At 45.4% G+C, this 15,772-nt stretch overlaps 1 protein-coding gene across 1 annotated transcript in view; it reads right to left on the reverse strand.

Annotated features, from left to right (window-relative positions):
* The window catches only part of dph6 (diphthamine biosynthesis 6), a 56,660-nt gene that overhangs the window by 31,769 nt on the left and 9,119 nt on the right, over window positions 1-15,772 (reverse strand). The window contains exons 4-7 of the mRNA XM_030117591.1: window positions 9,724-9,797; window positions 8,788-8,906; window positions 675-736; window positions 64-158 (exon numbers count right to left, since the gene is read on the reverse strand). Of these exons, the coding sequence (XP_029973451.1) occupies window positions 64-158; window positions 675-736; window positions 8,788-8,906; window positions 9,724-9,797 (350 nt within the window). The remainder of the gene's footprint in view (window positions 1-63; window positions 159-674; window positions 737-8,787; window positions 8,907-9,723; window positions 9,798-15,772) is intronic.

The following is a 15,772-nucleotide window of genomic DNA, read 5'->3' on the forward strand; positions in this document are numbered from 1 at the left end:
TCGAAAATTGGCATCAAAATACTAAACAGCTCTGTTCTTAGACGGGCTGGCTGCGGTACTCACATGACTATCTTCTTCTTGAAGAGAGGGCAATCAAGAGTAAAGGTTTCATATTCACCTCCTTCTCCGCAAATATGGACTCCGTATTTCTGGGAGAGCTACTTGGTGGAAACACAACAACTGGTTTAAATATGTATTTATTGCATAGCAATAAAACGGACTTGCAAAAAGTACAACTATAAATCCTAAGATCTTTATTTAGAATATACATAGAAGTTACATATTAGTATCTGTATTTAAAGTGAATTTTTTAATGATAAAAATGACTGTTCTACTGGCGTTAAATCTACTGCAGGGAAGGGGTTAAAACTTTCCCCCTGCTCCGGAGAAACTATCCAAACCAATTGCAACACAGTGGTAAAACAAGTAATTGTCCAAGAATGTACTGGGTGACTGGAGCATTTTCTCACAGTAAATCACGGAAGGCAAAAAGCGGTGAGGATACAGTCACTGCGAAACAAAAGGCGAAGACAGTATGTTTTACCGTTCTAATAAGTGTTAACCTCGCACGACCCGTTTCAATCGCCCTGTAATCGCCAGTAACGACGAACACAATTAAATGAATGTATGAAAGTGTTAAATTTATGAGTGGTCGGGGTGGCGGCGTGGCGGACCTGCTTCAAATAGGGCTCCATGTCAGCAAGAGATTTTCCTAAGTGCTTCTCTGGATCCAAGCCTGGCATGGAGAAAACACAGAGGGAAAAAAAAAAAAATAAAGACACAAAAAATACACACATGAAAACACTGCATCCAGACAAAAGTGTAGAGAAAGAGAGACAAAAGAGAAAGAAAAAGGTCTGATCAGGAACAGAGAAGGGTGATTGAAGATGACAGGCAGGGAGGTTTACGGGCAGTCGCACAAACACACACGTAAACCGGCACCCTGGATCTATTTGTTTGACTTTGCGAGTAGTGTACACAGATCTCTCCGGGTAAGGACAACAGTTTTCAATTGCTGGCCACAGACACCCCCCCCCCTCCCCCCTCCCCTGCCCTAAACCCCCCCCACACCTCCTCGCCAGCCGCCGCCCCCCCCCCCCCCCCCCCCCCCCCCCATCTCGTTCCCTTTGAGAACATAAACTCTGGAAAGAGATCTTGTTTATTTGCCTTTTCCCCTCCCCTTCCCCTGAAACGGTGCATGGAAGTGACTCACAGGCATGGGAGAGAAAAGAAGACTTGGAAGAGAAGGGTGGTGAAGGGTTTTTTTCTTTTTTGTGTGTGTGCATGCATACCCAGTGGTGCCACACACACTTCAAATTCAACTTCACTGGCCTTCATTCATCAGGCTAAAAAAAAAAAACCAGCAAGTTTAACCAACATAAAACCACTTCTTTACTCTTTAAAGGTGATCCTGATCCAGATATTAACAAAAGATTACCAGATCTAATTCAGAGATTATGTACAAATTAAAATTTATTTTATTTTGTCTCATTTAACCACTTGGAGGTGTGTGATCTGCCCTCGGGGTGTGTATTCCTGAGGGCACCGTGCTGAACTACGTCTGACCCTGTCACTCCTTTCACTAAAGAAAGTGCAGCCTGTGTTTTCCGACTGCACATTCTTCACTGTTCCGACAAAAAAACAAAGCCCTGAGCACCAGGTGCTTTCTACAAAGAATGGAACAATAAAAAACATAACAGGACATGAATGTAAAACACTATATTTTAGGAAATTCCAGACCTTATATGCTGCTGCCAGCATGCTTCAGACCAGACTTGGGCACTGGCACACACCGGTCGCCCCTGACCAGCCTGCAAGGGGTCACTGAGAAGCTCTGGACCAAATACAAATCCTTGTCTAGGGCACATGCATACATTTATTTTGAATTAGACAGGGTTTAATTTTAATTTGAGTTTGCGTTTACCCTTCGTTGTTCTGGAAGGTTAGAATTTGAATCACTGCTAAAGTCTGACTGCAAGACGATCCCGATGATAACATGACAAGTAATGAGACAGTGTAACTTAATGCAAGCTCAAAACTGCTCAGATGCTTCCTGGTTACATGCAGTTTTCGAAGCAATATCTGGTATCTTCAGTCTATTATCCTGCTGTGTCCCGTCATGTAGGTTTCACTCCACCTATTGTTGCTCTGCCATCATCTCCCGGTCTGATCTCTGAGGCCCGCGACAACGTTTCAAGCAAAAATGCATTGTCTTTTTTGTTGTTTTCACTTCAGAAAAGTTCCATGCTTGCACACCACTGTTTCATTTGGGGCTGGTAGTGTGTTTTTGTCTGTTTTTGCAATGAAACCACACACACGAGCATACAGAAACATTAACAATGGCAAGTGAAAGTCATGTCACTCTGGAGGCCACCATTGTTGTTACTGTCCATTAACACAGAGCAGAGATGGTAACTTCGGCACAATTTCAGCTTTTCCATAACTTCCATTCATATTAACCAGAATTACATAAATGTTCTGTCGGCTCACTCCTGTGGTCCTCGTCTTTCGTGTCGCCCCTCGATATACGTTTCAGAAGTACTTGAGTCACTGTCTGAAAGCGCATCTTATTCTTAGACGTCTTCTATTCGCTGTTAATGCGCCGGCCTCCGAACTGACTGACGTTACCATTAACGTGTAACTAATGACCTATTCGGACTGATGTGCAGTTGTGACAGTGATGCCAACGCGATGAAGAAAAAAAAAAGTTGCCGAATTGTCTTAATAATTTCTCTGGAATCCAATATCGCCGCTCTATTCCTAGACGCCACGTGGTCTTCCTCGTCGGCACGCTCATGTGTTTAATTAAAGGAACAAAGTTAATCGTAATGTGAGAATCTCTCTTCCTTCATGGCCTGACAACCTCAAAGGTTAATGTGTCATCCGCCGGCCCCCATGGGGAGCGGCGGATGGGAGACGAGATAGAAGGGGAGCGGAGATGTGAGAGAAGGACGTCGCATCCCATCCCCGGTTCATCTTAATCCCAGCTGTGTCTCTCCTCCTCCGGGCCCCGGCGGTCCGGCGCTGTGGGGGGGTGGAGGGAGGGAGGGAGGACCGAGTGTGGCGCGAAAGGGAGAGAATGAACAGGCCCTTATTCTCTTCCCGGGGGATCTTTGGTCTTAATTAGTGTGAGAATATCTAATCTCAACATCCTCTCATCTTAACCCTGCCACAAAGGTAATAAGGAGGGAGGAAAAAAAAAAAGGGAAAAAAAAAGCATTAAAATTCAATCCAATTTAAATATCCTCTTTAATTAGTCATGCCTTTTAACAAATTTTAATAATTGGCTCCAAATTGCTGAGGGGATGCCACATTTTTTAATATGTTCATTAACTTCCATCCAGCTAAATAATATATGATGCACGATTTGATATTTACAAGGAAGGGGAGAGGATGACGGAAACCTGAGAGGACAGGAGTGAGTGATAAAAATGATACCAAGATGGCATTAATGCGGAGACGCCTCTCCAAAGACCACTTAGCACTTGTACGAGTGTTTTCCTAATTGATGTTCCTTGCTGACTTGAGGTTACTCAAACCGTTTTGGAAATGAGGATCGGCGAAACGAGCTTCCACTTGTACGCCTCGTGCGTTCGCCGAGACTTTTGAGTAGCCGCCGGTGTGAGCCTTTCAGCGCCGGAACGCCGCTCATTTACATGATCTTCACATCTCTGTCTCTTCTGAACCTGTTTTACAACTTGACCTAAACCCAATTACCTAACCTCATTATGCCACATTAAACCCAAATAAGCCCAGTAGAAGCCGCCATTAGTCTGCCGCCAGAGACAGCCAGAGCGCACTTTGGAGGGAGAGGAGCTTCCCTGAGAGAGACTGAGAAGAATGGCTCTCTTTTAAAAGGGCTTTTTACCTCGTATTATCCTATAAAACTCCAATTAAATTCAGTGAACTTTAAAACCAGGCAGTCCAGTAATGAGCGGGAGCATTTTTTAAAAACACTGCCGACATTTAGGGTGGTGGAAAATTAAGGAGAAAGAAAAAGTTTACCAGGGAAACCGGGAGCCACTTTGACAATCCAGTTAAGTTTTTATCCTGAGGTGTGAGAAATGATGAAAAATAAAACCTTGACTTAAAAACAGAAGATATCCACAGCATTGTAAAGTAGACTTACGGAAAGAGGAGTAAGAAAGAGAACTAAAGAAGCTGTGGAATCTGGAGAATCCCTTTGTTTGTGCTTCAAATTTAACTTGCAAAGTCCAAAAATAAAGTAAATCCAGCTTCCACTAAACTTCAAGCCAATGTCAATTATTTCCAGAGCATGATTTTGTAGTAATTATTATCTAATGATTACAACTGACCTTTCCCACCTTGGAGAAGTTGATGTGTGTAAACCTCAAGCAGTGATTTACCTTTTTAATTGAAAGCGGCTGTGGTTTTGCTTACTGAGCCTAATGCCAAATTAAAAAAAAGCTGGGAGATTCTTGATACTGTCTGAGCTGAGCTGAGCGCTGTATCGCAGACATCCGCGGGTTGTCGGGAGATCTGGCGCGCCGGCTGACAGCTCGGCTTTAATCCCCGCCTTCAGAGAGAAAGAGGCAGAGAAAATTGGATTCATGATGTGTAACATTTTAGCCTTTAAATGGATGAAATAAGCATCTCGTCCCTCGTAGGTGAGCTGCATCAGCCTTTAAACAACGCACTCAAAGACCCCCGCCAAAACAATAGCTGTTCACTATCACCTAATCTTAGCGAGGCAGACGGAGGAATACGGAACTAAAGGGAAGAAAGGAGGGGAGGGAAGTGGCAACGGTACAAAGGATGATAAGATTAAGGTTATACGTGAAATTTGTCAGGCTCTTATCTGAAATTCTGTGTCTGTGAGCAGAATAATAGGCAGCATGAATTGTGCGGCAATCACGATCAAGATGAAATCTATTCAGTCCAACAAATCAAAGAGAGGAAACTGGGGGGGGACTTCTAAACCGGCCAACATCAACCCGTGGAAATGCCGTCCATCCATCCTCAGTATTGATGAGGGCAGGGGAGTCCCTCACAGGGCAAACACACACACACACACACACACACACACACACACACACACACAAATCAAATATTCACTCTCGTATAGGACGCCTTCACACCAGCGCTGTTTGATTTGCTTGAAGTGGACCAGAGTTCTTTCCAGAGTCCAGTTCTTCTGAGCAGGTGTAAAAGCTCAGGAAGCAGGAAGCGAACCGTAGTGAGTGGAAGAGCTTATAGTGCTGTTTGAGTAAAAAACAAAAAGGAAATGAAAGTAAAGGAGTAATGCCGATCTGCAGGCACTTGTTGATAGACGTACGGACCTCGATCAACAAGTGCAGAACGTCACGGAGTGGACAGTGGAGTGTAGTGGTTGGCACTCTGACCCTGCACAAGGCTTTCTGTTTTCATGTTTCCCCTTTTTTTCTCATTATCAAGCATGCAGACGGACTGGAGATCTGTCCCACCTTTCCTTACAGTCAACCGGGGTCAGCTGTAGACAAACAAATAAAGCAGTACGGACAGATGAATGGATTCAACTAGTAATGATTTTTAAAAGGTAATTTCTCTACTTTCTCCAAAAACGTTTAGTATATTGTTGATTGTAAGAGATTTAAAATCTATTTAAGTGCAGAAATAGTGCTTTACTGCTGTGAAGAAAGATGACGTGATAGAAATGATTAAAGTTAAATTGATCCAAGTTATATTTCTAGTGATAAATTGTAATTTCTTCTTTTATGAAATTTCTCTAAACACAAAATTCTAATTAGTTTTGATTGCATACCTCACATCTTTAACATTGTTTTCTCATAAAAAAAGAAAAGAAAAAAAAAAAACACGCTCTCTGAACTTCCAATCTTCCTTGAATGAAATTAAACCACTTTAATCATGCATTACCATAAAATATGGACATATATTCCCTAAATGTTGAGGTGATCAGTGGAGGCAAATATGCGACATCCATTCCCTTCTTCACGGCACGCAGTGTGTGTTGGTGCGATGGGTGAAAGACCGCGCAGAGATGAAAAGGTTCTGCTGCAGGTAGACGCCGGTTTCACACATGCCAATTACCTCTGGAGCCGAGGACCAATTAACCGCTGGACCTGTGCCCTGATACCCACCTGCACTAATCAATCAATTAACTAATTACATGAATTTTTAATGCTAGCTTTTAGAATTGCCAATTACCACGCTTAGCTCCAGAGATATTGCATTATAAGGAGACAAAAATGCACATTCCCCTCTGAGAGAAAAGCCTTTTTGGCTAATTAGACGCTTTTTTTTTCCTCCTCCGTGACATTCACAGGCTTAAACTCAGGTAGTTGAACTCACTTCACTACGTGCAATTTGACATCTTCAAAGACTAAAATCGTCTTTTCTCTCTTATGCGGTCTTGAGCAGCTATCGGCACACAAATGAGCGCTTAGGACCGTCCTGCCTTTGGACAGCTGTCTTTTATCCCAGGGATTTGCCACCGAGTGAAACAACTGTTTGAAAGAAGGAGAAAGAGGGAAAGATCCACCAGTGAGAAGAGGAAAAAAAAAAAATCTGAATGTCCAGCACTTTATTCCACCATGATATATCATGAGCTCTCGTGGTTGGCTGGCTTTTCAGACGCAGACTTAACCTTTACCCTGTGAAAGTTGTTTTTTACTCCTCTCGGGGTCTGCGCGAGTAAATCCCTCTAAATCTCTTTCCCCTGCTCCCTTTTTGCGCACACAAACACGCGGGCAAACAGCCGAAGCCGGCAGGTACGCCCCTCCTGTCACCCAATCTCCCCCAAACAGCACACCTCGCTGCTCAGACCTGCTCCCAACCAAAGCTGCAATTATATGAGTGCTGCCTAAAACGCCTCCGGCGCTCGCACCCCTATTCAATTCTCTCCTTTCTAATTACCACCGCCTTGGGACAGGTGAGAAGTCAGGCCTGATAAGATCTTTTCTTTTTTTACCTGTAGCCAAAACACAGATGCACTCATACTCGCACAAACACCTACAGTGGGAGGCCAAGGCACACACTCCAAGAGACCCGGGGTGGTTTTCCTTTCTAATTATAATCTTCCAAAAAATGTGGAGAATTTGCTTTTAGACAGAGTTTTGTTTGGAGTAGAGAGCTTGACGGCAGCGGCGGGGTTAGAGGGTGACTGAGGTCTCCGAAGTAGGGCGCTTTCTTGACGTCTGTGTTATTTCCAGAGGGTTAATTTGGCATCATGACAGATCAATTAATAAGAAATACAAACATCAATTTCATCTGATTACAAGTACGATAAACTTTCCATAAGAAGTAAAGGGATAGAAGAACAAATCTCCAAGTGTATGAAGACATTACCATCATCTACATGTTTGTATTTATTGAAATTCATATTGTTATCCTCTATCGTCATCTTGGAGTTTGTGTTCCCAGACTGTTGAAATGTGGGATTTCATTTCGATGGTCTCTCTGCACGACAGGTGCCGATCAGATATCTCATTTTTATCAACCAGTGGTGGAAAAAGCTCAAATTGAAGCTGTCTGGCTTAGCCAGAGAACATTTTAAATATACTTAAAATGCATAAATAGCTGATTTGCCGCTCATCTCACGAGTGCCTGTTCATCTGATTAAAGAAGAATTGTTACAACAACAAAAAAAAGTTCAAAAAATGCAGTTATTCTGATCAGAAAAAACCGAAATACTAAGTATGATATATTATTTCACATTAAAATAATTAAATAAACGGTTACATCATCTCGCATGTGATGGGCATCTGACAAGCCGTGTTACTTATATTCAAAACGTCCTTCATTAAATCCACTAAAGATGACGAATGGTTTCAGAGCATAGAGTACCGAAGACAAATGACTTGACAAGTGCATTCAAGAAAAGGTTATTTGAGAAGCGCTGAAAGATTCGCTGAATATCCCCAGCTCATCTGTGCGGGTCATCCGTCAGGCGCGGACCCCTTTTCGACTGATTGCTTGCAAAGGTGACAACAAGCACTTAACAGCACATAAACAGCGTCTACAAGATGATGTATCGCCGCGAGTAGTTCGAGAGCAAAAAGAACCATTTGTAGCCATAATTATCATTTATCACCGGCACCGAGAGGATCCGGCTGCACGTCAAGTAGAAACAGGTAGAGATCTTAACATTATGTATCAGTGAGAAGAGAAAAGAAAACTTTTTTTTTTTTCTTCTTTTCCAAGTCTCTCCTGTTATTCAGTAATCTGATCTTCCTGTCCTCGGGCTCCAAAACAGGCAGCTAGAAAGCAGGTGACACCACATTAACCTCTCTCAGTGCTGAAGCAGTTGAAAAATGTGAATGAGAGATACCAGATTTTAATCTCGGCTTCACGGACCATGTGTTCCGAGCTATGCAAAACCGCGTCTCGCACGCACAACGGGGAGCGTGCGTCACTTTATTGACAGCTTGCATTAATGTGCGGGGCAATCACCTGTGATTATTCCTCAACTGCCACCCCCGCCCTCCCCGACGCCACACCGCGCACTCGCCTCACACCTCCTCCCCTCCCGTGCTCCTTATCTTTTCATATTGTTCTCTGCTTCAATACCTTTGCCGCTGGCACAAGTCTCAACACCACCGCTAAGCCAGAGATTAATGATCGGGGCATTAACTCCGCTTGTCTCTCATTTTCTCACCGGTTACTCAGACGTTCGCCTCACTTATCCAAATTTTGTCCCTTTGAATCCCACACCGACGGATAACCGATAAGCATGTTGAGGATGTTGAAAAAAACAGCAAGGTGAGGATCAGAAAGGGGGTCATTTTGAGACTTTTAGCGGAGACACAAAGGAGTGGGAGACCAACTCACCAAAGGCGGCGACTTTGATGAGAATAGCATGCAGGTCAGCTGCTATCATCTCGGCGAGCAGGGACCCCTGGTCTCGGCGCCACAGGTAGGCCAGAGGCTGCAGACCGAGCCGCAGACATCTGGGGTGCAGGTGAAAAGGATGCGGAGTGGTTAAGGCTGAAAATCTGCCAACTCCACAACAACTTCAAAGCTCGCTTTGGCCGTGCGTCTCTTCTCTTGGCGGGAAAGTTACCTCCCTGATAGGCCCACATGCTCTCACCTGCCGCCGCAGCCAGCGGCTCCATTCAAAGCGAAGACAAACGCACAAAAAAAACCCTGCATTTTAAGCTGTGGCTTGTCTGTCATGTAAACTTGGGTGAAACACATATTCCCACAGCAGGTAACTGGAGCCAAACTGTCTGCACACCGATGGCTAGAGCTCAAAAAAAGTGTCTGAGATGTTGAAGTGCATGTGTGTGTCTGGGAAAAAACAACAGTTGACTGACAGCAGGGTTTGTTAATAAGAGCGAATCAAGTTCATCTCAGTGTCTAGTCTTGGAAAGTTAAAGTATTGAGTAAGTAGAACATTCTCAATGCAAATGGTCTTTTTTTTCCTTCTTTTCATCTCAACAAAATCCCACGACAGTTAAGAAACAATCAATTTTGTCCCTTTTAGGAAAAATCATCGCTTCATAAAAAGCCGAGCCACATCCTAAAAATCTGAGCCAACATAAATAGTATGGAATAAACACGAAACAAAACGCTATGTGTGCGCGTACATGTATGCCAACAAAACCGAGTCCAAGTTTGGAACACACAGACTACAGAGGATGTACTCTTTTCCTGCGCTGAACCACAGACTGTGCGTCATTTGAGTTCAGAGGCCTGGACGCTGTGGGCGTGTCCGCTTTAGATAGAGAGTCAGCACTGCATGAAGAGTTTGTGTGTTTGACTTACACGTTTTCCACACGGACCCTCTGGTAATCGGAGAGAATGGCCCCTGCCGACACCGCCTCGACACCCTCCTTTTCCTGTGAGGAGACGGGGGGAAAAAAAAAAAAAAAAACTGAGGCGACTTAACCCCAAAGATACACAGTCACGGCAACATGACGTCACGGCGTTGGGAGGCCAAAAAAATCCTCTCGAAACCTAAAATGATACCCCAAAGTGTCGTGTGACCAAAACCACACAGACACATGTAAACATGCGTGCAAAAACACACGCACACACACACACACACACACGGCAGAAGAGGCAAAGAAAGCAAATTCCTGACAGTTTTTCCTTTCAACGCACCACAGTCCTGTGGGGATGTTTACACTCTGGTCGCACAAGGCCTTTACGGTCCAGCCCATATCCCCCGGAGGTTTTCGCGTACATGGCGGCGTGAGTGAACGTGTGTGTGTTTACGCGCATGTGACTGGAGGCGGCGTGGGCGCCACCAAAGGCGGCCGCTGGACCTTATCAGCCGGAGATGAGAGCGCCCGGCACGCCCCGCTCGGGAAGATGGAAGCGCGCTGACAACTTGAAGCATCGGCGGAACTTTGCGCCCGTGAGTGGCGTGTATCTTTAATATTGCTGAGGGCTAATCTAATTGCTTTTCATATCATATTCATATTTCAGAGACAGTGAGACGACGGTGCACTCGAGAGATGCCTTGAGATGCGCTCAATCTTCTTCCACCGAAACAGCCTCGATCCGGAGTGACACGCACGCAAACACGCGCACGCTGCGGCTGCCTGCTGGTGCACAAGCACACTTAGACAAGAATGCACAACTTCCATCCCCACCTCCGCCCGCACACACCTGCAGATTCATTAGAACATTACATGGGCTGTAATTAGAAGGAGAGGCGAGGGTAGGAGCAGTGGAGGGATGCCCAAGTCTCCAGTAAATTACCTTGTAGCCATTATCAATTTCCCTGGCTACTGGTCCTTAAGATAACCCCCCCCCAACCCCCTCCTTCTCCCTGTGGTCCCTTCCTGCAATTTTTCTCTGCCTGATAAACATGCTGATTAAAGCGAACAGCGTGTAAACCTTTGATACTTTCCTAAATGAAATCCATGCCCTGCCTGGGGCCTGATGCTGAGCTGCAATGCACTGTGCTTCTTACACACACACACACACACACACACAAACATAGCCGTGCCAGCTAATCAGATAACGGATGTGCACTGTGTTTGTGTGTGTATTTGTGTGTGTGTGACGGTGGTGCTGCCAAAGCTGCGCGGTTTAAGGCAGAAGCTAAACACACACAGACAAATACACAACCACAATTTATCTCTTTGACCTGAAGTTAAACACCAAGAGATGTTCAGTAGAGATTCAGCGCCGGAGCTTTAATATCTCTTAAACGTGTCCAAACGCTGGAATGCAGGTTACAGTAAGTTCTGCTGCCCGGTGACAGTAATTAAGTCGGACTGATAACATTTCAGTCCAGCACAGAGCGCAGGAGGCTGCAGGCAGTGTCATGTAATTCTAGGTAAGCCTCAAGGCCAACACTCTATTCTAATGCAATGATAACCTTTTCCCTAAATGCAAGTGTCACTCCCTAAAGAGGCAAATTAGGAGGTAAAGAGTGGGATGAGGGGAGACGCAGAGGAAGAGGAGTCGGGGAGTTTTGAAGGAGTACGATGCATCAGCACCAATTTGGTCTCTTGGCTTGAAACTTGGCAGGACCTGACAGCAGATCGGAGCATCAGAGCAACAACAAACAACAGCTTTGTCTTAACATTTCGGTCTCTGTGTCTCCCTCCATCCCTTTTCTCTCTGTTGTCAGCACCTTGGACCGTCGAGGTTCGACTCTGTCTCGACTAATTAAAAGCGCTTTTCTCTTTTTTACATCCCATCATACAGCCTTTTACACACACACACACACACACACTAACAAACTTCTCACACGTCCCCTTGTTCTCACTGGAGTCGAGCTACCAGACCGTTTGGCCAAAGCTTTGGGAAACGATTATTTTTGGATATGGTTGATGTTTTTGTCGCCATTATAGCTATCACCGGGAGACAGGCAGGAATGAGGGGGCAGCTGGATGCGATTTCACAAATTCTCGCCATACTTTCTCATCCTCTATGGGAGAAGGTGGGATAAATTACGGCGAAGAAGGGACATACGCACATATAAATCGGAGCGGGGGGATGTTATGGGAATTGTTCGATGTGTATTCATGATGCCATAAAAAACACAAACTTTGATTTTATAGTGGCTGAAAAATTTATCAAAATAGTTTATAGTGGAAATATGTGAAAAAGTGACTAGGTAGCTCATGAAGCCCAGTATAATAATAAATAATAATAAAACCTTTATGAGCGCTATCTGGCTAAACGATGTTTTGACTGCATTGGAGGTGGGATCTTGGTAACATAATTGTAAATCAAGGCAGAGGTCGTGAGGAGGTCGGTGACCCACTGTCCACTTTTCTTTCTTCACCAATGTTGGCAGAGGATGTGAAGAAAGAGCTTTCCTCCCTGGCCCCGACTCCCGTGTCACTTCTCTTTTTTTTCAACATTTTAATGACCCCTGTTCATTAAAGGAAGCCTCACCTGATCCAGGACCCGGGGCCCGGCATTAACTCATGCCCGGAGCGGGACTAATTCTGGCACGGCAGCGTGCAACAGTGCAGCCCCCCCTCGTCGCAGTCCTGTCAGAGGCAGACTAAACAAAGGCCTGGACTGGCTTCCCCCGGACTCTCCGGCAGGCAGAAACACTATTAATGAGGATCTATGGCCCAGAGCAATGGAAGTCCTCAGTCCCCCCAGCCATGTCCATCAGGGTACTTAGCCCCATGCAGTCATTAACTTCTGTTACTAATTGTCAAATTCATTAAACTAATCCTTCCCCCACATCCGGATGTCTCCCGTGGAAATGGATGGAGAGGGCTGAGTTATTAAGATGTCAACTGTGGAGAAGATTAAGGCCAGCAGACATGCTCCACAAAGAAACGATACGGCCATTAAACTCTATATCAAGGTAGCGTGCGTGATATACTTTGTAATTATATATACATTCATCTTAGTAAGGGGGTAAAAGACTGCTTCGAATGTATTCACAGTCACAGACATGCCTTCAGTCAAGATATGTCTCAGTCCCGCTGATACATACATGGAAATCAGCAGGCAAGCAACTTGAACTTGAGAATGCGCCTATTTTATCAGCTCTCACTTTTGAAGGTACTTACCCATGCCACATATTTAGTCAGGGTAATATTCCGCAGTCGGAGCCATTATCAGCAACCAAAGGCAATTAGAAATCCATAAAATATTAAAAATTCAATATTCAAATTCATATGGAATACATCAGAACCCTCATTAAGTCGTTCTCAATGGCTGTCAAAATGAGGTCTTAATTATACACCCTAACAATACAAAGGCCCATTTTGCAAAATGGTGGGTTTCCGAAATGCCTCCTCCGGTCTGCTCTGACACCAGGAGTCCAGTAAACACAGACCGGAGCTGTTACACACACGAAGTCACACATTTCCTTTGAAAACTCCTGCTTTTATCAGGTTGACGACATGAACGCCGCTTTAAAATTCCCGGCTCCTCTGCGATACTGGGGAGGTGGGAAAATTAATTAAAGTGCTTCCAATGACAGCTTGCTCAAGGGCACCGGGGTACCATCACATGCTGTCTATTGCCGCAATCACTTTGTCACGGCGTCACCGCATGTGACCCCGCGGCCTCGGATCCCGTCCCCCTCCTCTTCAGCATTCCCTCTCGTGTCCGTCTTCCCTCCCCTTCATCCATCTCCTCCCAGGTCCATCAAATAAGCGACCGGATGCAACATGGTTTTAATGTTCTCCGCATTAGATCAGCTCTCTTGTAACGTAATGGGATTGTTCTTGCCATGTTTCCCTTCATGGTGGGAGGAGGAGGAGGAGGAGGAGGAGGAGGAGGAGGAGGAGGTGGAGGAGGAGGAGGGGGTTGGACCATGTTGTAAGAGCTCAAGTAGATGTGGTAGATGCAACGGGGCCCTGCTGGGGTCAAGCGATTGTGTTTAATGTAATGCGGACAGAGTCCCGGGGCGTGCTGGGCTGTCCTGACAGCTCAGACGTGCCAAACTGACAGGAAGCTTAGCGCGAGCTTAGTAGGAGGAGACACTGCTTATTTGTTGTAAATCAGCTTCCTCATTATCATTCCCCGTATGCAGGTACACTCCAAGGTGACTCTCACACTTGGTAAAGAAGCGATCGGGTGCGGATGCATGTGGGCAAGATGAAGGATTGGAACCATTATCATTTTCTGGATTTCACTCGTTGTTTGCAAAGTTATAATCTGCTTACATAGTATAAACTGAGGTAGAAACACCATGTTCTATGTCTGATCCATCAAAACAAAGCAACAAAATGACATGCAGGCTTAGGGAATGTCTTTGTTAAACAAACAGCGGTCAAAATCTTGCTCTGAAAGGCTTTCAGAGACATTCCCGTCGGTAAATTGGTCGGGCTGCGTGTTTGAAGCAGCTGTTGAAAGACGGCCTCTTCCCTTTTGTGCTTGTGGACGGGCTGGCGAGATGAGTCAACACGTGTCAGTCCTCGGCCGTAACGGAGTAGTGGAAGCAAGAAAAACAAAGTTCTTGCGGAGCCAGCTGCTCGCGAACCTCAATGCCCCCGACCGGTTCCTGAGACGACGCAGACCCGCGAGGGGCGAGCGTCGCCCTCCGCCGAGGCCGCGGTGCAGGTGTGAGCGGCCGGCGCAGGATATGACATGACACACCGTCTCCTCAACGCGATGACTGAGCCACACTTATCAGGCAGGAGAATAGCGATGAGTGACGGGTTAGTATGCACTGATTAGAGTCCAGAGGGGAAAAAAATAAACCCTAAAAAGAAACTGGTTTCATCCACTGAGGCCCGACTGCAGCTATTCACCAGTGCAGCTTCATAGCCTCAAGTTTAAACACACACACACACACACACATGCACTGTAGTCTTGGATAGCGATTCATTTACAATGACAGAACTGTTTTCAGCAATAGAGCCTGAGCATAAATATGCCACGCCGCACAGCTGGAAAACGTAGAAATTCATCAGGGTTAAAAAGTAGGGAGATTAACGTTTCACGGGTTTCCTCTCAGATATATATGGTTACGTAAACACAGAGCCAGCCAGTTGTCAGACGGGGAGGGAGAGGGCCTTCGCCAAAGCAAGCAGGAGTTTCAGCGGGCCAAGGACAAGGAGGCTTTTCCATATCGACACACACACACACACACACACACACACACACACACACACACACACACACACACACACACACACACACACACACGGAAAACTAAATGCCGGGAAGCGGCAGAAGGACATGAGGTTGTTTATCGATGCTGTGAATGTTCATGAATACCTGCAATTCAGGCAACTGACTTCAGCTATGAATCAGTCTTAAAAATGCAACATTTTATTATTTCTCTTGACATCAGTCAAACAGTCACTGCGTGTCTTGACCTTCAGCTGAAGAACTGTTTTGGGGATTTTTGAGCCAGAAAGACATTGTGTAACTCCCTCCAAACATTCAAGCCTTTTTTTTTTTTTTTTAAAGCATCAGTAATATCTGAAATCCTAATAGTCCCAGCTCTGTCATTGCAGCATTCCCATTAGGCTGAGGTAAGAGTCTTTGAGTGTCTGAAACAGGAAGCTGCTCTCGGAGAGCGAGAGGAGCGGAATCAAAGAGCGGAGCTTATGCCGCAGAGAGCTCAACTATGTTGGCCGCTTTTTTACGACCCAGAACGAGCACCCAGTCCACATGCGAGCGCATGTACTGATGATGTCCGCCATCCGTACGCACACACACACTCCAAAATGTAAATGTTTTTTCTGGTGAGGTCAGGTTCCAGGCTCTCTCTCGTCCTCCATCCTCCACCGCCAAAGAGAGAGCGAGACTTGAGGAAAGTATGGTAGTGATGCTGGTTTAACCTACTCCTCCAGACAGCAGACAGTGTTTTTCTACGCCTGGTTATGACTTTAGCTGCGGGAGGTGATGGGGCCGGCCGCAAAATATTTCT

The sequence above is a fragment of the Salarias fasciatus genome, chromosome 19, assembly GCF_902148845.1.
Source record: "Salarias fasciatus chromosome 19, fSalaFa1.1, whole genome shotgun sequence".
In the NCBI taxonomy this organism is placed as follows: Eukaryota; Metazoa; Chordata; class Actinopteri; order Blenniiformes; family Blenniidae; genus Salarias; species Salarias fasciatus.